We start from the raw sequence: 22,422 nt of genomic DNA on the forward strand, positions 1-22,422 counted from the left end.
GAACTCAGGGTCTGTGCATGCCAGGCTGCTCTCAGGGTCTCTGCATGTTAGGCTGCACTCAGGGTCTCCGCATGTCAGGCTGCATTCAGGGTCTGTGCATGTCAGGCTGCACTCAGGGTCTCTGCATGTCAGGCTGCACTCAGGGTCTCTGCATGTTAGGCTGCACTCAGGGTCCCTGCATGTCAGACTGCACTCAGGGTCTCTGCATGTCAGGCTGCACTCAGGGTCTGTGCATGTCAGGCTGCACTCAGGGTCTCGGCATGTCCGGCTGCACTCAGGGTCTGTGCATGTTAGGCTGCACTCTGGGTCTGTGCATGTTGGGCTGCACGCAGGGTCTCTGCATGTCAGGCTGCACTCAGGGTCTCTGCATGTTGGGCTGCACTCAGGGTCTCTGCGTGTCAGGCTGCACTCAGGGTATGTACATGTCAGGGTGATCTCAGGGTCTCCGCATGTCAGGCTGCCCTCGGGGTCTCTGCATGTCAGGCTGCACTCAGGGTATGTACATGTTAGGCTGCACTCAGGGTCTCTGCATGTCAGGCTGTACTCAGGGTCTCTGCATGTCAGGCTGCACTCAGGGTCGCTGCATGTTGGGCTGCACTCAGGGTCGCTGCATGTTGGGCTGCACTCCGGGTCTGTGCATGTTAGGCTGCACTCAGGGTCTCTGCATGTCAGGCTGCACTCAGGGTCGCTGCATGTTAGGGTGCACTCAGGGTCGCTGCATGTTGGGCTGCACTCCGGGTCTGTGCATGTTAGGCTGCACTCAGGGTCTCTGCATGTCAGGCTGTACTCAGGGTCTCTGCATGTCAGGCTGCACTCAGGGTCTCTGCATGTCAGGCTGCACTCAGGGTCGCTGCATGTTGGGCTGCACTCAGGGTCTCTGCGTGTCAGGCTGCACTCAGGGTATGTACATGTCAGGCTGGTCTTGGGGTCTGAGCATGTCAGGCTGCACTCAGGGTATGTACATGTCAAGCTGGTCTCGGGGTCTGTGCATGTCAGGCTGCTCTCAGGGTCTATGCATGTTAGGCTGCACTCAGGGTCTCTGCATGTCAGGCTGCACTCAGGGTCTGTGCATGTTGGGCTGCACGCAGGGTCTCTGCATGTCAGGCTGCACTCAGGGTCTCTGCATGTTGGGCTGCACTCAGGGTCTCTGCGTGTCAGGCTGCACTCAGGGTCTGTGCATGTTAGGCAGCTCTCAGGGTCTGTGCATGTTAGGCTGCACTCAGGGTCTGTGCATGTCAGGCTGCCCTCAGGGTCTGTGCATGTCAGGCTGCACTCAGGGTCTCTGCATGTCAGGCTGCACTCAGTGTCTCTGCATGTTAGGCTGTACTCGGGGTCTCTGCATGTCAGGCTGCACTCAGGGTCGCTGCATGTTGGGCTGCACTCAGGGTCTCTGCGTCAGGCTGCACTCAGGGTATGTACATGTCAGGCTGGTCTGGGGTCTGTGCATGTCAGGCTGCACTCAGGGTATGTACATGTCAAGCTGGTCTCAGGGTCTGTGCTTGTCAGGCTGCTCTCAGGGTCTGTGCATGTTAGGCTGCACTCAGGGTCTCTGCATGTCAGGCTGCACTCTGGGTCTGTGCATGTTGGGCTGCACTCAGGGTCTGTGCATGTTAGGTTGCACTCATGGTCTCTGCATGTCAGGCTGTTCTCAGGGTCTGTGCATGTCAGGCTGTTCTCATGGTCTCTGTATGTCAGGCTGCACTCAGGGTCTCTGCATGTCAGGCTGCACTCAGGGTCTGTGCATGTTGGGCTGCACTCAGGGTCTCTGCGTGTCAGGCTGCACTCAGGGTATGTACATGTCAGGCTGCTCTCAGGGTCTCCGCATGTCAGGCTGCCCTCTGGGTCTCTGCATGTCAGGCTACACTCAGGGTATGTACATGTTAGGCTGCACTCAGGGTCTCTGCATGTCAGGCTGCACTCAGGGTCTCTGCATGTTGGGCTGCACTCAGGGTCTCTGCGTGTCAGGCTGCACTCAGGGTATGTACATGTCAGGCTGCTCTCAGGGTCTCCGCATGTCAGGCTGCCCTCGGGGTCTCTGCATGTCAGGCTGCACTCAGGGTATGTACATGTTAGGCTGCACTCAGGGTATGTACATGTCAGGCTGCACTCAGGGTCTCTGCATGTCAGGCTGCACTCAGGGTCTCTGCATGTTGGGCTGCACTCAGGGTCTCTGCATGTCGGGCTGCACTCAGGGTATTTACATGTCAGGCTGCACTCAGGGTCTGTGCATGTCAGGCTGCACTCAGGGTCTCTGCATGTCACGCTGCACTCAGGGTCTCTGCATGTCAGGCTGCACTCAGGGTATGTACATGTTAGGTGCACTCAGGGTAAGTACATGTTAGGCTGCACACGTGCAGCCAGCAGTCGCACTGCAGTTTCTGTAGGGTTGCAGCAACACTGAAGCTTGGTAAACTATACAGCCGCAGGGCATGCACTTGACATGGTGTAGAAGAGTTGCAGTCCGGTTGCTGCAGGCGCGTGCGCAAGGTCGGACCACGAGGCGCTTTGCCTAGCCCCAGCCTGAGGCTGGGCCAGGTGTCGCTGAGCAGCTCTGCTCCAGCAGCCGAGGCACATCAGCGGGGCCTCTGTAGGTGAATAGAAAGGCAGCACTGACCCCGCCTCCTGGGACACCTGAGCCGGGCGGACCCTGGGCCCTGCCCCGCCCCGGGTGAAGTTCAAGGGGCAGTAACCGGGGCGGAGGAGGGTGAAGAGCAGCTCCCGCTTCGCCTCAGCACTCACGCTCTCTCCTTGTGCTTGTCTCTCCCCCCTGCAGGACTGACGCACAGGCAGCTCCTGGGCGCATGCCCACGCCGTGCCCGCGGCGGAGCGCATGGGCAGGATGCGGGCGCTGCTGAGCGGGGGCCGGCGGAGGAAGAGCCCGGCCTCGCTGCGCTTCCGGCAGTGCTCGGGTGAGTATTAACCTCCGTCTTTCAAACAAACGCACGAGTGGATGAATGACTGAATGAGACGCGCACAGCACCACACACGGAACCGACTCTAGGGTGTCTCTGACTGAGGAAACAAGTGCACGGGGAGGGACTGGCCTGCTGGAACCTTCTGGAAGGCTGTAGTCACTTGGCATAAATATATTCCCTCGCTTAGAAATGATGTACAGTACTGGTTGTTAACCTTTTGACTTCTGTTGGCCTCCACTGAACCACAACTGGGATCCAAAAACACACACAACTCCAGGCACAAGTATACAGCCAACAAACGATTATTTTTTTAACTGCCAAGTCAAATACATACACAAATTGCAATTTTAACTTTAATGTGAAGGTTGGAGTTTTTCAAAATGTTATTTTATTTTTATAAGGCACAGTGAAATGCTAGACTCTAGCCTGTCACTTTGCATTTTTATGCTCCAAATTCATCCTATTTTAAGGATATCAACATAATTTTCAGCCTTCCATTCCTAGTTCCTTCACATATACAGAGTGGTTTAACATGTTCAGTTTTAAGTTTTCTTTTTTTATGTGTATATACTTTATTAATCTGCTAATGGTATTTAATCTCCTAAACATTCGCGGACCTCCAGGGGGTCACAGGTTAAGAACCGCACTTACACAGTACCTGAGAATGGCAGTCGATGGTTGCAAAAACTGAGGGATGCGAGGGCAGTGATGCTGGAGTTTTAGATGTAATACACTTTACAGACATAAACAACATTATTGCCTGGGCAAAGAGTGAGGTGTTTCGATACACCTTTCTATAGAAAAGCTTCACCCGGTGAAAATTGTTGAATCTGGACTGTTAATATAGGTTATATAGGTTGGCAGAGTACCGATGTTACCCAACAGACAAGTGCTCACCTACTCTGCCAGAGCTTGGAGTTTGCTGATTGATTATTTTTCTGTGTATTCTGATACTCGAAGCACTGATACGCTCAGGACTACAAATCCCAGAATGCAGAGTTAAAACTGGATTAGGTGGGTTAAGCATTGGACACAGACACTAGTGTTTTCTTTCTTCCAGAACTCAAACATCTTGTAACTTAAGGTCCAAGTTTACCTACTGGCGTATGGTCTTGTAAATGATGTGTTACACCCCTCCATCAAACAGCAACAACATTCACTCCCAACTCACTAAAGTTGACACGTTCACCCCATAGTAACGTACCTATTCACACTAATAATGGCGCACCTTCACAAGCCGAAATAGACTCTAGTCTGCGATTGAAACCTCAGAACCACTTGGAAAGCCTCAGCCTGCTGTGAAGTGTGAGTGCTGTGAGGTCACGTCAGTGGAAGGTCGTGCACTTGACATACGCCAGTAACATGTACTCATCCTTTCATTTCCCTGCCTCCTGCTCCCCTCTTGTGAGCCCATCGAATGATTCACACATCAGATGAATGCCCAAATAAATGGCTGAGTTGTCATTGTTGGAACAGCAGCTGTGACCCTTACCCAACCCACTGGTGCTCTTTGTTTTAGAAAACACACACACATAAACATGTATAAACATATATATATATATATATATATATATATATATATATATATATATATACAGTATCTGCCTAAACCCACTATACACTCTTGCAGCCAGTGAGGGGAGGTTTGCACTGGTTGTACCAGACACTCATTACAAAAAGTTATTGATGTATTTAAGCCATCACTCTGCCACACCGCCCCCTTCCCACAAGGTGACATTTGAGGTCAAAATGCGACATAATCTAATGTGCTAACGGAGTCATTTAGGCTTTGGTGGTAGTGCGAAGAAAGTTTTATGATGCTATACTGAATATCAACCTACAATGATATTGCATCAGCGAAGTGAACCTAAGAACAGTAAAGACTTACTTTACAATGTAGTGGTAGGTCGATGCAGTGGATACAATAGTACTGTCATGTGATGTACTACATACTAAATGATGGCTTACCACTGCAAAAACAATTCAGCTTACGGGCGCTGTTCTTTGGTGCTGACCAGCGCCAAGAAACCCGTGCTAGGAGTGATCGGCGTAACATGTAGCGTTGGATACTGCATCACGCCCTACTCGTGGTGCAGAGACCGAAGACGGGGATAGACTGCTGGTGCACTATTCCGCAGTCTGTCAAGAATCTGAGAGAGTCTTTCTAACTAAGCATGGGCGAATTTTGCGAATTCGCGATCCGCGAATTTGCGAATTCGTGATCCGCAAAATTCGCGAATTTGTGCGAATTTTTGTTTTTTGCGTGTTCGCGGGGTTTTTTGCAGGTTTGCGGGGTTTTTTGCGTGTTCTCAGGGATTTTTGCGTCTTCGCGAGCCGCTTGCATAGCGAAGTTACCCATGCAGTCGTTTATGGGAGAGGGAGAGAGAGATAGATAGATAGATAGAAAGAGAGGGAAAGAGAGAGGGAGAGAGAGAACGAGAGAAAGAAAGAGAGGCCGGATCTCTGAAGGGCCAGATTCCTGAGTTGCCCCTACAGAACATACAGCTTTTTATTTTTAGCAAAATGCATATGAAAATTGTGCTGTAAAGGTCTCTTTTAGTTTAACCCCTCCTGACAACTCAAAATGGATGTATTTGCCATCCTCTCCCTTCTTCCTGTTTTTTATATCTGTAAGTGCTTCCTGATGAGGTTTAATTCCTTGGACAGGTGCCTCGTTGCCTGCTTGTAACTATTCTCTGACCCTGCTTCAAGGGTCAGAGAATAGTTGCAAGTAGGCAACGAGGTGCCAGGAAGCAATTAGCAGCAGGTGTCCAAGTTGAAGTTAATTTGTTTGTAACCCTTTTGTAAAAGGTTACAAAGAAATTAGGTTCAACTTTTGCACCTGCTGCTGTAACCCTTGCTTGGCTGAAAATTCGTCCCCGCTGATTTGCGGATTTTACCGCGATTTCGCGAGATTCGCGGATCGCGAAATCGCGGAAAATCCGCAAATTCACCCGCAAAACGGATTTTACGCCCACCCTTATTTCTAACCGCCCTGGACATAAGCTACTCCGACTGACCTGTGTCCTGAGAAACAATTCTACTGTAAGCACTCCCGGCGGGCATCTGTATATTCCACACTTGCAGGTTTGATGAGTGCCACTGGATGTGGTCTGCAGCCAAGGATTACACTTGTCAGATGAATTCACTCACAACTCCAAGGTATGAGCTGCCCAGTGCACCAGTCCTTAAAGACCAGTTATGAGTGGCTCCCTGCACTACACCAGCTCCTTACTGGCATGGTATCTCTTAAGTCCAAAGTTTAATCACCTCTCTAGTTATTGACGACATTGTTTCGAATGCTGACTACATAGCAGCGTTGGATACATCTTAGACTTGAAGGGTACCATACTTTTCTGACCAAGTCAACCATCCTAGACTTCAATATCATAATGGACTCCCCCTCACGTTGACCTTCAAGGATGGTGGTTATCTGACTCTTCAACCCCCTGCGTCTCTCTCCCCTCACTGGATACATAAGTATTATGTCTTTGCTTATATCTTTATGCATCCTCATATCCTGCGATGTTATGCAATCTTTCTTTTCCTTTGTGTATGTAAAGCGCTTTGATACCTACAGGTGTAGCTAGAGTTATATAAAACTTTATAAATAAAATAAAAAAAATACCAGTAAGGCCTTTTAGTAGTGCTTGAGTAGCTCGTAACGTTTAGTAGAGTGAAAATTCACGTGACCTATGTCTTTCCCGTGATAACACTAGTGAAGTGGACTCAGGGTTCCTACAATTTACTGAGAAGAGCCTCTCATGTCAAGGTACCTTAGTCAGCCTCAATGCCTAATATGTGACTTCCAGAGGTAATGACACACCTCAGAATCTCAAGACAGGCCAGAGTATCAGCCCTGCTGTGGACAAAAGGGTTCTGTAGTGATGGGAGAGCATCCTTCACTGGCAGTCAGTCGGGTACACCAATAAGGTGGTGGCTTCGTCTCTCCCACCCATCCTTCAAAGATGTCTATGTGGGGAGTTATTCAGGCACCAGTGATGGACCCTCTAAATTATTCATCATGGCCGCCACTGAGAACGAGGCCGGGTGCATCTCAGTGCACGGCTCAGCTTTCAGCTGCTGCCAGCGTCACCCAGCACCCTGGATTAGAGTTACCCTTATTCAGCACTGTGTCAGCGTGTACCGGCCGCCCCGCAGCAACAACCCCACGCCTATCCCCGGTGGGGCCAAGGGTCCTGAGACGTGGTCTAGTGGTTGGACTATGGGATTCTTCACTTGTCCAAACTATGTGGAATGATATCTTTGCCGGTGTCCGGTTTAATTACCTCCCCTCCACCCCCCCCCCCCCCCCGAGGGAGTACCGAAGACTCACATGACCGGGAGGGGATGAAAGTTTGTGTGTAGGCCCCGGCCCACAAGAGAACACCTTCCGATGCCGCTCAGAGGCGCCATTTATACAATATACCACTCAGTGACAACGCTTGGGACACAACACCACCTCTCACCTCACACACCATGGTTAGAGTAGTTAAAGAGATATTCTGGACTCAAACAAGTCCCCATACTCTGAAGTACCCCAGGCACACACTGCACGCTCTGCCAGCCATGCGCACACTGCCAACCATGTGCACACTGCCAGCAATGTGCACACACTGCCAGCCATGTGCACACTGCCAGCCATGTGCACACTCTGCCAGCCATGTGCACACTCTGCCAGCCATGTGCACACTCTGCCAGCCATGCGCACACTGCCAGCCATGTGCACACTGCCAGCAATGTGCACACACTGCCAGCCATGTGCACACTGCCAGCCATGTGCACACTGCCAGCCATGTGCACACTCTGCCAGCCATGTGCACACTGCCAGCCATGTGCACACTCTGCCAGCCATGTGCACACTCTGCCAGCCATGCGCACACTGCCAGCCAGGTGCACACTGCCAGCCATGTGCACACTGCCAGCCATGTGCACACTGCCAGCCATGTGCACACACTGCCAGCCATGTGCATACTGCCAGCCATGCGCACACTGCCAGCCATGTGCACACTGCCAGCCATGTGCACACACTGCCAGCCATGTGCACACTGCCAGCCATGTGCACACACTGCCAGCCATGTGCACACTGCCAGCCATGTGCACACTGCCAGCCACGTGCACACACTGCCAGCCATGTGCACACTGCCAGCCATGTGCACACTCTGCCGGACATGTGCACAATGCCAGCCATGTGCACACTCTGCCAGCCCTGTGCACACTCTGCCGGACATGTGCACACTGCCACCATGTGCACACTGCCAGCCATGTGCACACTGCAAGCCATGTACACCTACAAGAGCTCTGCAGTCAGAAGGCAGGCATCTTATACACGTCCCAATAGCAAGCCGTCCAGGTGGTCCAGCCTTTACATCTTGGGAGCAAAACCATGGATTCAGCTGATCCGGGGCCCTGCAGATGATTTCACAGCAGCCGACCTTCAGAGAAGCTTTGAAAATGGCGTCTCCATTCGGATAACTGTCAGCTTTATTTCACTTTTCCTAGCCAGAGAGTTTTCTAGTGCCAAGAAACTGCCAGGTGTTAGTACACTTTAAAAACATCAAAATCAAATTAAAAACCGGCGAATGCGCAAGTCTATTTTGCCAGATTGAATGTGCACGAATTAGAAAAGCCCTGGACTACACACACAACACACAACACACAACAGTAACAATGACAAGACACAACCAATTACATACAACTCCACAACACCAGCCGCCTTCAACCGACGGTCCGGCCGCACACTCCCACAACCTAGCAAGGGTAACGCAGATTACAGGTACATGTCCGGGTACTGAATTTCTTGTTTTATTATTGTGTCAGCATATGGCAACACCCAACACAGGACGCATATGCCTTCAACTGGGCAATATATAAATGTAAATGTAAATCCCGCAGTGTTACCAAAAGAGATAAATAACACGTGCCCAGACACCAGTTGCAGTAGATTTAACCTCTGTTACATGGTCCAAATGACGCGTTTCGGCCGCCGACTGGCGGCATTGATATATATATATTTTTATATATGTATATATATATATATTTTTATATATATATATATATATATATATATATATATATATATATATAGATTCCGTTTTCCCGTTTCCGAGAGTTGATTCCTCATGCACTCTCGTGTTCTTCAGAATTACACCACACGTTCTTTTTGTCAATTATCCAGTTTATTTACTTTAATCACAGCAATCCAGCATCACCTTATGCGTTTCGGTCTCTACGGAACACGAGAGTGCATAAGGAATCAACTCACGGAAACGGGAAAACGGAATCAATTTCAACGCGGCGGGTCCTGCCGTTCCTCGCGTGCACCGCCACAGAGCACCCGGAAGCCTAGAATTTGGATCAAACGGGAGGTGATATATATATATATATATATATATATATATATATATATATATATATATATAGATACACACATATACACACAGACACTGTACAAGCCCCGGTTGTACACTTATTCAATCTTTTGGAGATCAGTAACTATCATATACACTCACTCTCTATATACACAACCAGAGGCATAATCTCAACATTTCGACCCATTAATGATCAGTCAGGCTTCATCAGGACAATTGTCAACTGCCTAATGCACCAAAAACTGTCCTAGTAAAAGGGGACTCAAAATGTCATCATACTAATACTTCAGTAACTGTACTGTAAAAAATATAAAGTTGTACCAAATAAAAGGGTCTCTCACACTACTTTAAGGGCCCCATGTAAAAAGTGAAGGAATCTCTACCAGAGCGCATCCATTGCCGGCTCACTTGCTTTAGCCCATTGTCGATGGAGACCTCCAACATCGACATTATGTCCCCTGGTTGTTTTTTCTTCTTTTACTAAGAAATATGAAAAGAGTGGGTACACAATATATACTGATCTCCAAGAGACTGAATAATTGTACAGCTAGGGCATGTACAGGGTCCATGTGCTTTGTCTGTGTATATATTGCACAATCTTGCATAGTAAGCCAAACGAAAGATTGACAAAAGCAAATGTGCCAGGCACTTCTTTAGTAATATTCATGGATTCTCTGGTCTAGACATGTTTGGTTTTCATGTTATATGAAACGAATGATCCACGTAAGGTTAACATCTCAGAATCACACGTAAGGGGTATTTTTATGAATGAGTCCCACAGCACATCTTTTGCAGCATATTAGAAGAAGCACCCTGGTCCTCATGGGCATATTGGATTTTCCAAGTAATTTTCGACAGGAGCTCCTTGTAGGGCCAGTACCTCTCGCAGCCCAGAATACACATAGCTCCAAGAAGCAGACAGGCAAGAGTGGTAGGTGGTAGAATTTTTGAAAATTGACACTCAACACAGGATTTCTCTAAATTGACTTTGAGGCAGAGTTGGCCTAACCCCTAAGGAGTGTCTCATATTTTCACCCAGGAATACAGTACCAAAAGGTATTACCGAGAGAGTACGGCCTACATCAGCAGTTAAGAGTGCTAGGAATGCTGACATGGCAGTCACTGTCTCAAGCTGCCGCGCAGGCGGGTCCGAAGGACCCTAGACAGGTACAACTGGTTACGCCTGTTCACCGCTCCCTGCCTCGCTATGTCCCAAGAGAAGTGGCTTAGAAGACGCACTTTTGTCTCGAGGCGCCTGAACAAGAGAGGCCCATGTCAATCAGCAGCTTGGCAGAAAGCACATGTGGAAAGATGGTAGCGGAGCACAAAGCTGTGCCCACACCTATCAGCAAATCTTTTCCGCTTTTTTTCTCAGAGACCTCAGAGGACTCACACATCTACTGCAGAAACTGGTGCTCAACATACGCAAGTCAATGTAGTGAGCGCTGGTAGGGCCTACTTGGCGTGTCACCCTTCTGTGGACGATAACATGATCACTGTTCTGTCAGGTAATATCCATTATTGTACAAATGGTACTTATAGTACTACTAAGCCACATAGCTATGGCAGCAAGCACTATTTTGTTATTTTTTTTACTAAAGTTCTCTTGCTCCCAGCAAGGCCCATCACCGGCAGCTCCAGGTTTCTCCACTTTCAAAGCAAAGTTGCCAAAGGCTGACCTCCTGCTGGCCGTTGTGGTAACTGTATGTTTAAAGTGAATTTAGCAGAATTTGCTAGGTGACAGGAGGGCGAGCCAGCGAAGAGCCTTGTGGATGACGTGGCTGTACTGGCATTGTCCACGGCATGGAGGTCGACCTCCAGGGTGTGAGAGCGGAGTCTGGGAGCCCTGGGGGCAGGGTGCTGTCTCCACAATGTGCTGGAGGACAAGACCTTGCTCTGATGGACTGGATGGTCACGGTTTTTGGGAAGAGGTTGGTCTTCGCAGGGCCTTGACTGTTACCGATAGCCTCTTTGTTTGCTTGTAGAATTGAAGGAAGCAACCGACGTAGACGCCTGCGGGCCTTGACGCTCGGGATGAAAGTGAGCCAACTGCATTCGATAAGTCTGTTTTCAATTTGGGATTGAAGTTTGCCACCACTAAAGTGGAAGGACTCAATATTAGCCACTTATGTGGAAGAATCAATATTGGCCACTAATGAGAAAGGACCTAATATTGGTAAAAAAAAAATTGAGACAGACTGCTGACACCCAGGATTGGACATGACGTATGCACCATCCTAGAAGGCAATTAGCAGATGGCAACAATACTTTAAGGTACAGCAGTAACAAGGGAAGAAGCCATGTCTGGTCAGTAGGAGTTCCAGAGCTGCGCATACCAAAAGAAATGTGGGACCGCCATTCATTAACATCAAGCATGTCGTGCCTGCTACAGGAGAAAGTAATTTAAGAAAGTATTGCTCACAGGCTGTAAATAAAACGCACTGAGTAACAACACATGTAAAAAGGGATGTCCTCATGGGAGGTTACAAGAAGAGAAAAGGCGGTACTAAGGAGAGACTACTAAGCCTATTGACCAATAAAAAGGCTCAATTTGGAAAGGACAGTGACAGGAGCCAAATAACAAGCATTTGCAATGCAATAGGTCTCGTATTAGGAAAGTTAGAGCTATTGGTATTGTAAATGACACATTTTTTATTTAGGTTTTGTTTTTGAAGATTGTGAAATTAATAGCTTTGTCATTTACAATGCCAATAGTTATAACTCTCGCAAATGTGACACCTATAGCATTTGTAATGCAATATGTGTTGTATTTACGTGACTTACATGTATTGATATTACAAATAACAATGTTTTTGAATTTTTTTTAATAATTAATACTTAAATAAAAGTTATTGTAATTTATAATGGCAATAGCTTAAACTTTTGTAAATAACATTTGTGAAGATTATGTTCAGTGTATTTTATTGTGACGAAAATCTAAGAACATATGTTAAATATTAACATCTTTTTGTTACATTTGTAATAAAGCTTGAAACATTGAGATAACATATTTGAACCAGTTGTTGTTGAATGGTTGCACAGATTGATGCTGTTGGGGAGCTCAGTGATGTTGTGGTGCCACTGAGTGATGCTGTGGTGGTGCTGAGTGATGCTGTATGCTATCCTATGTTTTGTTTTGCTATCCTATGTTTTATTTTGTTATGCTATGCTATGTTTTGCTATGCTATGCTATGTTTTGATATGCTATGCTATGTTATGCTATGCTATGTTTTGCTCTGCTTTGTTATGCTATGCTATGTTTTGTTGTGTTTTATTATGCTATGCTTTGTTTTGCTATGCTATGCTTTGTTGTGTTGGTATGCTATGCTGTGTTTTGCTATGTTATTATGTTTTGTTATGTTTTGTTCGGCCATGCTGTTTTGTTTTGTTAAGCAATGCTGTTTTGTTGTGTTTTGTTATGCTATGTTTTGTTATGTTATGCTATGTTTTGTCATGTTATGCTATGTTTTGTTATGCTATGCTGTGATTCATTATGCTATGCTATGTTTAGTTTTGCTATCCTATGCTTTGTTTTGTTATGCTATGTTTTGTTATGTTTTGTTATGCTATGCTATGTTTTGTTGTGTTTTGCTAGGCTATGCTTTGTTATGCTATGCTATGTTTTGTTATGCTATGCTATGTTTTGCTCTGCTATGCTTTGTTTTTTTATGCTATGCTATGCTTTGTTGTGTTTTATTATGCTATGCTTTGTTTTGCTATGCTATGTTTTGTTATGCTATGCTATCATTTGCTGTGTTTGGTATGCTATGCTGTGTTTTGCTATGCTATATGTTTTGTTATGTTTTGTTAAGCCATGCTATATGTTTTGTTGTGTTTTGTTATGCTATGTGTTGTTGTATTTTGTTATGCTATGTTTTGTTATGCTATGTTTTGTTATGCTATGCTATGCTTTGCTGTGTTTTGTTATGCTTTGTTGTGTTTTGTTATGCTATGCTATGCTATGTTTTGTTATGTATGCTATGGTTTGTTGTGTTTTGCTATGTTTTGTTTTGCTATGCTATGCTTTGATAACACCTTAGCAGCTATGGAACGTCCAGCTCCAGTGCTGGACGTTTCCTTGCGCAGGTGCAATTCGAACGTTCAACGGCCGACGGCAGCACTCCCGAGGTAGTGGTGCCGCCGGCCGCCGAACGTGCGCAGCACCTAAGGTGTTATACTATTCTATGTTTTGTTTTGCTATGCTTTGTTTTGTTATGCTATGTTTTGTTATGCTATGGTATGTTTTGTTGTGTTTTGTTATGCTATGCTTTGTTATGCTATGCTATGTTTTCCTATCCTATGCTTTGTTTTGTTATGCTATGCTATGTTTTGTTATGCTATGCTGGTGAGGGTGAGTGAGGGGGGGTGGGTGAGGGTGAGGGTGGGTGAGGGTGAGGGTGAGTGAGGGTGGGTGAGTGAGGGTGGGTGAGGGTGGTTGGGTGGGTGAGTGTATTAGAGCGAGGGTGAGGGTGAGAGGGTTGTGAGGTTGTGTATCCTATGCTTTTTTTGTTATGCCATGCTATTTTTTTGTTATGCTATGCTGATGAGGGTGTATGAGGGTGAGTGAGTGAGGGTGAGTGAGGGTGTGTAAGGGGGTGTGATGGCGAGGGTGTGATGGTGTGTGAGGGTGAGAGGGTTGGGAGGGTGAGGGGGTGTGAGGGTGATATTCTCCCAAACCCTGATGTGCTGACCTTCTGATTAACACTCAACAATGAGTGGCGGAAAAGTGAATCAACCAATATGTGCACCATGTGCAGGCAACAAAATTGTAAAAGTGCCAATATAAGAACGGTCAACAACAGTCCTAGTGCTACAATATGGCAGTCAACCATATCAAATCAGTCAACTCAACATGGCCTTGTATGTAATAATGTGACCAAAACCCAGTGTCACAATAAACAAAACTAGCACGACTTCATGAACCAGTCATCTCCCCCGCTCAGTACCAAAGCACACAAACTTGCACATACTTGTATTCACCCTTAAGCGTTTTTAATTCCAGAGTCAAGGGAGAAGCTGTGAATATGCACCCTGGCACTGCAATAGCCGCTTTTATTTGAAACAGTGAAAGTGGAAGGAAGCGCATGACTGACTTTTGAAAAGTGCTTTCTCAACAAGCGCGAGGTTGAAAATTGACATTTTCAGTGCAATGTCAGTTGAAATTTCACATTTTCAGTGCAATGTCACTCAAACTTTTCTATCTTAACATGAACTTTGAGTGACATCGCAAAAAAGAAAGACAAGCGCAAGGTTGACATTGGACATTTTCAGTGCGATGTCACTCAAAACAAGTAGACTGAAATATAACGATGGGAACTGGAAATGAGCAGATTCTAGTACTCTTAATGCCACCCTAGTATAATAATTGAGGACCAGTATAGTGAGCAGATGCAAATATAAAGTGGAGAGGGCAGGCTGGGAGGCAGAATCAAATGAGTTGTGATACCCTTACTGCCATTCAAGTGTCATTTTTTTTGCTTTGTTAGGGAGAATGGAAAGTAGATGCAGACATTAAAATCCAAAGATTATAGTTCGAATCCAATTGCAAGGATTTGGCTCTATTTTCTGCTAAAAACACAGCACTAAGTAAAAGGTCACATACAAGTATTACGTTATATAAATAAACAAAGGTGAGTAAGACGACAGGAGGAGGAGCAGAAGAGAAGCAACGATCGAGGCATGATGAAAGGACGAGTAACTAGAGATGATTGCCTGCCACCTTGTTTATTAAGTAATTGCCTCATGCATGTCCCGTGACTTCCGTCCTGCCTGCAGCCCTTTAAATAAACAATGCTAAGGAAGACGACATGGGATGGGGCAGGAGAGATGCAAGATCGGGGCAAGATGCAACTCGTAAATAAAAATTGAAAAATATTTTCTCTCCAATCGGCTGTGAGCACTGTTACTTATGGCACTTACATGAGAAGAAACCTCCACGTTCACAGTAGAGCGTGTGAGGAACTGGATTCAGCTTGCAGGACTTTGCATGCACGCAACATGACAATGTGACCGGGACATTATGAATACATTTTTAAGTCTAAATAACCACAAACAAGCCCATTGCCGCCTCCCCACCCCCCCCCCCCCCCAAAAAAAAGAACAGCACGATCTGAGTGTGATAGTATAAAGAAACAGTCCTACCTGTTCCCAGTCCTGGCTCCTTGCCAAGTGTGCACAGTTTCCTGATGGCAGCACAGCATGGCGGGAACTGTGGTTTCCTTTGCAAGTGAAAGCCGCGTTAGATGCCGCCGAAGGACAGGGTTGTAATCAGTGGCTAAGGCGCGTAGTCCTTTGCTCTTACTTTAGTAGCCGTTAGTATTACCCGCTCTGCCAGAAGTGTTACCAGATAAGATAGGCTGCCATGTTTATTTGTTTAATTAATAAACGCCTAATGTACGTTCGTCCTGCCTGCAGATAGTTATGTAAATCACATAGATTACGAGGTCTCCGAGAATGGAAAAGGGTAAAGAGGTGACAACAGCGAAGTATATTATATCCCGCTCCTCCAAAAGTTTAACCAGAGATGAATGCTGCCATGTTCTTTAATAATTAATTGTCTCATGCACATCCCGTCCTGCCTGCAGCCTATTAAATAAATTAAGATTCCCTGCAAATGAAATGGTGAGTAGCTCATCAGGCAGCGCAGTACACTAGTTACGGTGCTCGGGCACTTAAAGCTGCGTGTGACGGCCGACTCAGTGTTGCTCGCTGGTGTGTTGTAGAAATAAAACAAGAATGGACAGGAAAGGAGACGCTAGAGAGGGTAAGGACTGCCTCTTGAAACAAGTAGAAGAAAATAAAGCGTCCGCTCTTTATTCTCCTGGGAGCTGGATCAGAAGAGTCGGCGAGATAGACGGCGCTTGAAAGGTGCTGAGCGCTGCGATCTGCCAGACTTATTTTTTGGAGCAAAAACGATAAAGAGTGCTAATGTGTTAATCAGCTCCATTTACATTCTGCCATATCACGCGTGGGAACTGTGGGAAGGTACCTGCAGGTTTAATTGGCGCGCAAAACGTTTGTAGACTAGAAGCGCAACAATAAAACGGCACTAGGCGGTTTTGGGTCGTGAAACTAGGTTTACATCCTCTTCGGGCAAGCATCAGTTACCTAACCCTCTTCTCGGGGTAGACTCGGAGGGCGGATTGTCATTCTTATAGTGCTCGCAAAATTCAGTGTCTGCCCACGTTGTCTTTAATAATACATTTGACTTCACGTTTTTGCTACATGCTCAAAATCCGCAGAGCTCGGTTAATTAATTCCCCTGGACAAATCTAGTATACTCGGCGAAAGGTCCGGATCCGGGTCCTGGAGAGAAGCACTTCCGGGTCGCCCCAGGCAGCGCGCCGGCCCCTTCAGGTCACTGCAGGCGCTTCACAATAAGAACAGAAATGATCCATAAGACGAGTGAACACATTGCAAAAGCAGACGTTAAGTTACATTAGGCAAAAGTCACAATTGTGAGAAAACAAAATACAAGAGTAGCAAAGTGAAGTAGTGTGGCTCACTGGTTAGAGGCGGCAGACCCGAGAGCAGAGGACGGCCCGGGACCAGGGTTCGATTCCCGACGCGGCAGGTTTCTGGACCAGGGTCAGCGGACTCGATAATTCTCTCGCCTCGGTGCCCACTCTGATCAGCGATCACACTCGGCAACTCTGGGCACTAGCTTGCCTCATCTTCACTAACGGCCCCACCAGACCGCCGGGGATGCCTGGTCTCACCCTGGAGATACCCACTAAGGGGGACCATCTCTCAGGGAAGCCAGGAAGGGTTTCGCAGCGGTCGAAGCGTGGAGATACTCCTCCGGGAGTCGATCCTAGCGCTATATAAACCTGCAATTAATTAATTAATTAAAAGGGGTACATTTCAGGAGAAATAGACTGGGACCTTGGCGAGAGGGAGGGTGTAACGCCAATCACTAGAAAAGGGGCGGGGCTTAAAAAAAGAGAGAAAAACGCCCCCGAATCGCGTTCAGACGGGCCTGAACTGAGTGACGCCCCTCTCCTCCAATGGCTGGCCAGCATTTACGAGGCCAACCAATGGAGAAGAGGGGCGGGTTCAAGCCCCATATTAGACAACAAAAGATCTCGGACTCCGCCCACTTCGTGGGACATTAGTCCGAGACCTAAAAAGATGGGTGGAAAGTGGGCGGAGCTTCATTCCCATCTCATCAATACAGCATGTCTCGAAGAGACAGCGCAAGCATTGTCTAGGTGAGACCTAAAAACGAGCCTTGGTATGTACGTGCTGACTAGCCCTGACTTCAAACTTGCACTGATTTGTGAAAGTTATGTATTATCGCACTAAAGGAGACATCATTTAAATGCTAGAATCAGCTCACACTGATGCTGGCCCGATCTGTCCGCTTCAGGCAGCACCAGGAGTAGGCTCGTAATGATAGAGAAAAGACTTGGGCACTTGTGGGAGTGGTGCGTCTATGGTCAAAGTGATGTAGGCATGTTTAATGAAACCTGGAGTTCCCCAGGTGCACTTCGTTGGTGGCCTGAAATTACACCTGTGTTGACTCATTCTGACGCACCCCTAAAGTACACACTCAAGAACCACTAAAAGGAAGCTCACACTGATCCAGAAATCAAATGCACTTCGAGACCCTCATCCGTAAACTCACACTGAAACAGTCCTGAGATGCCATTCAGACACCACAAGTAACATCTCACTCATAGAGAGTGCAAGCGCACTTTGATGTGCTGCTGAGGCACACGTTCGTGTATTACTACGAGTACGCTTACACTGATGGAGAACTGATGTGCATTCATTCTCAACTACCAAAAGGAATAACTTCAGACAGATGTCCAGGAAGACGTCACTAGGAGTAATCTGACACTGATGGAGAGCTCACAAGGAGTAAACTCAGCATAAGGCATTGCTGATGTGCATAGGTTTGGGTTTCACTGAGATAAGCTTACACTGATGGCTATCACATGTGCACTCTCACCTACCAATAGGAGTCATTTCACACTGATGGAAATCTGTATAGTCATCCAACACTAAAAGAAAGCTCTCACTAAAATCAGACACACCTAGGCGGAAACTTACGCTGATGGAGACCTCACAAGCACATTCAGATCCTGCCCGAATGAACTCACCATGAGGTAGCGGTGACATGCATATGTGTCGATGACACTAGTCGTAAGCTCGGACAGAGAACAGATGTGAACATTGAAATTGGACTAGTAGTAAGCTCACACTGAAGGACAGCTGATGTGAACGAAGAGCTGCCATGCACACTCGATACACACCATGATATAACCTCTCCGAGAGCTGATTTACACTGTTGTTGTGTTATGGGGTGCAGCGCCTAGCAGTGTGATGGACAAAGAAGTGTGAGAGACAGGCACACATTTTATGTTTTTCAGTCGGCTGGCAGCTTTGAGCAGCTCTGCAGGTCCCTTTATGGTATTTCTTTTCATCTTAGTCCCCTTCATTGGTAACTGCACTGGGTTGCCTAATAAGAAGTCTGTTGTTTGAAGTTCATGGTCCTAAACCCCTTGTGGTAAGCTCACACAGACGGAGAGTCAACGCACACACACAGAACGACACTCATATGGCACCGTTAGCTCACACTGATGGAGTGTTGAAGTGTATTGTGGGAGATTACTAAGAGAGGAGCACATTGATTGGTTGGTAGCTGAGCATGATGCCCCTCTGGTTTAACCCTGCTTCCTCTCTCCCTACAGTGCTTGCCTGCTGGCTGACCCTGTGTGCAGCCGAGTCCCTGCTCTCCTGCCCAGCTCCCTGCACGTGCAACAGCAGTAGCCTGGAAGTAGACTGCAGCGGCCTGGGGCTCTCCTCCATCCCCTCGGACATCCCACCTGAAACGCGCACCCTCCTGCTCCTGAACAATAAGCTGAGCAGCCTGCCCAGCATGGCATTCGCCAACCTCTCCGCCCTGCACCGCTTGGACCTCTCCAACAACTTCCTGGACCAGCTGCCCCCAGAGGTCTTCGGCGAGCTGGCCAACCTGACCGAACTGCGCCTGCGCAACAACAGCATCCGCAGCCTGGAGAAGACCTTGCTGCAGCGGACTGTGCTCCTGCGCCGGCTCGATCTCTCGCTCAACGGGCTCTCGCAGCTGCCCACCGGCCTCTTCGATGACCTGCCGGCCCTCCGCCTGCTCTCTCTGCGCTCCAACCGCCTGCAGAACCTGGACAGAGTGACCTTCGAGGCCTTGGTCAACCTGCAGCAGATCCAGCTGGGGGACAACCCTTGGGAGTGCGACTGCAACCTGCGCGAGTTCAAGCACTGGATGGAGTGGTTCTCTTATCGAGGTAAGCTGGTGCTTCCTTACCCACTGGTTCTTACATACGTTGAGAAGGCTAGAACAGGTCTAGGTGAACCTTAGGGAATGACTGTCGGTGCTAGGGTACCTGACCCATACCTCTAGGGAAGGAAAACAGGAGATGAGACGAGCTGGCTTTAGACTAACGCGCTACAGTCAACTAGCTTGGCGTTTTCAGGTCCGGATTACCAAATAGGCAAAGTAGGCACCGGCCTACGGGCTCACTCCTTTTAGGGGCCCACGACAATGGATCAAAATAATATTGATTTGATCTTGAAAGAAAATTACAATCAAGCTTTCTTAAATATTGTTTCCAAAAGATAGAAACAAATTAGCTAAAAGTACATAAACTTAAAAGTACATAAACCAGAGACATCAGATTCATATACCAGTTTGTCTCTTAAAAGCTCATCTTCAGGCAGCTCTCAGTTTGTAAAACTACTGGTGCATGAGGGGGGCCCCAACATTTCAACAGCCTGGGGTTCTCCACCGGGTTTAATTCGGCACTGGGAGTTTTGCATGATGCTTCCAGTAAGCCAAAAGTACATCTACTAGTGAAAGGACACGCTCGGACATTGGTTTACTATAGCCAGGACACCACTGCTGCTGTGGCTCTTCGGAGTCAAAAGCTTGTGTCAATCTTCTGTGCCGGTTCTTTGTAGCTGAGAGGTAGAGATACCCTAGGCCGATCTTTGTTGATGATGAAGCTGATATGTGCAGGAGTGCCCTAGAATTGTTATTATTAGCCTCAGGGAACCAAGGACATCAGGCTACTCCTGAGATAGTGTGAGGACAGGATCTTCAAACGTCTACAGACATGATGTATTTCAGTCAGGTCGTGTTTTTTATGCCTGTTTTAATGTTTGTGAGTTTTCATGCTTTGTTCTAAATTTCAAAGTACAGACTTTGAAAAGATTTAGCAGGCACTTTGGCTACAAGACTTCATTTTCTTGTCGGAATTACCTAGGGCACTTTTGTACAGGATGAGCCCTTGAGACCCTGCCTCTGTGAAATCCCAGTCAATTTAAACATTCCATAAGCACAGGCGTTGAGAAATATCAGTACTTTACCTGCAACAGCTAGCACGGATTCACATGTGGTAAGATCTAGCGCTAGGGCGTCGCCTGTACCAGCTAGCACTAGTTCACTTGCAGTAACATTTAGAGCTAGGGCAACAAAGTACCAGCTAACTCTAGTTCACATGCGGTAGTATCTAGCACTAGGATGACGAAGTACCAGCTAGTTCTAGTTCACATGCGGTAACATCTAGGGCGAAACCAGTACCAGCTACCTCTAGTTTACATGCAGTAACATCTAGCGATAGGGCGACGCCAGTACAACCTAGCTCTAGATCACATGAGGTAACATCTAGCGCTAGGGCGTCACCTGTACTAGCTTGCACTAATTAACATATAGCACTAGGGCATCGCCTGTATCAGCTAGCACTAATTCACATGCAGAAAGATCAAGTGCTAGGGCATCGCCTGAACCAGCTAGCACTTATTCACATGCAGGAAGATCAAGTGCTAGGGCATCGCCTGAACCAGCTAGCACTGATTCACATGCGGGAAGATCTAGTGCTAGGGTGACGCCAGTACCAGCTAGCACTGATTCACATGCGGGAAGATCTAGTGCTAGGGCGTCGCCTGTACGAGCTAGCACTGATTCACATGCGGGAAGATCTAGTGCTAGGGCGTCGCCTGTACGAGCTAGCTCTGATTCACATGCGGTAAGATCCAGCGCTAGGGCAATGCCAATACCAGCTAGCTCTAGTTCCCAACCTAAAGCAGCTAGCACAAGGCCACTTACTGCCTCAGCCAGTGATAGTGCATCACCTGAAACAGTTAGTTCTGCTTAACCACCTGTAAGAACTAGCTCTAGCTCATAACCTGTGACACCTGCCAATAATTACTGCCTGTCACCACTAGGGCTAGTTCACCTCTTGTAACAGCTAGATCTAGTGCAGCACCAGAAACAGTTGGCTTGACTTAACCTCCTGTAAGAACTAGCTCTCGGTCACAACCTGTAACTCCTGGAAGTAATTCACCACTTGGAACAACTGGAGCTAGTTGACCACCCATGACAACTAGCTCTAGTTCACAACATGTAACACCTAGCACTAATTCACATGGGGTAACATCTAGTGCTAGGGCACTGACCGTACCTGCTAGCACTGATTCACATGCAGTAACATCTAGCGCTAGGGCACTGCCTGTACCAGCTAGCACTGATTCACATGCAGTAACATCTAGTGCTAGGGCACTGCCTGTACCTGCTATCACTGATTCACATGCAGTAACATCTAGCGCCAGGGTATTGCCTGTACCGGCTAGCACTGATTCACATGCAGTAACATCTAGCGCTAGGGCACTGATTCACATGCAGTAACATCTAGCACTAGGGAACCTCCTGTACCCGCTAGCACTGATTCACATGCAGTAACATCTAGTGCTAGGGCACTGCCTGTACCGGCTAGCACTGATTTACATGCAGTAACATCTAGCGCTAGAGCATTGCCTGTACCGGCTAGCACTGATTCACATGCAGTAACATCTAGCGCTAGGGCACTGCCTGTACCGGCTAGCACTGATTCACATGCAGTAACATCTAGTGCTAGGGCACTGCCTGTACCTGCTATCACTGATTCACATGCAGTAACATCTAGCGCCAGGGCATTGCCTGTACCGGCTAGCACTGATTCACATGCAGTAACATCTAGCGCTAGGGCACTGCCTGTACCGGCTAGCACTGATTCTCATGCAGTAACATCATTCTAGCACTAGGGAACCTCCTGTACCCGCTAGCACTGATTCACATGCAGTAACATCTAGTGCTAGGG

General features: G+C 47.4%; 2 protein-coding genes across 3 annotated transcripts in view; one reads left to right on the forward strand and one right to left on the reverse strand.

Moving 5' to 3' along the window:
• Positions 1–22,422, reverse strand: part of LOC147733967 (voltage-dependent calcium channel subunit alpha-2/delta-4-like) — a 961,982-nt gene that overhangs the window by 289,658 nt on the left and 649,902 nt on the right. The gene's annotated exons all lie outside the window — the stretch shown is intronic.
• LOC147733968 (leucine-rich repeat and transmembrane domain-containing protein 2-like) overlaps positions 1–22,422 on the forward strand; it is a 68,401-nt gene that overhangs the window by 35,306 nt on the left and 10,673 nt on the right. Inside the window, exons 2-3 of one of the 2 annotated variants that reach the window (XM_086952874.1) lie at positions 2,774–2,909; positions 18,982–19,572. In XM_086952874.1, coding sequence (XP_086809000.1) covers positions 2,831–2,909; positions 18,982–19,572 — 670 coding nt within the window. In that variant the 5' untranslated portion in view covers positions 2,774–2,830. Of the gene's footprint in view, positions 1–2,714; positions 2,910–18,981; positions 19,573–22,422 lie in introns of those variants that run through there. The other variant, XM_086952875.1, reaches the window with a different exon arrangement.

The sequence above is a fragment of the Lissotriton vulgaris genome, chromosome 1_2, assembly GCF_964263255.1.
Source record: "Lissotriton vulgaris chromosome 1_2, aLisVul1.2, whole genome shotgun sequence".
Taxonomy (NCBI): Eukaryota; Metazoa; Chordata; class Amphibia; order Caudata; family Salamandridae; genus Lissotriton; species Lissotriton vulgaris.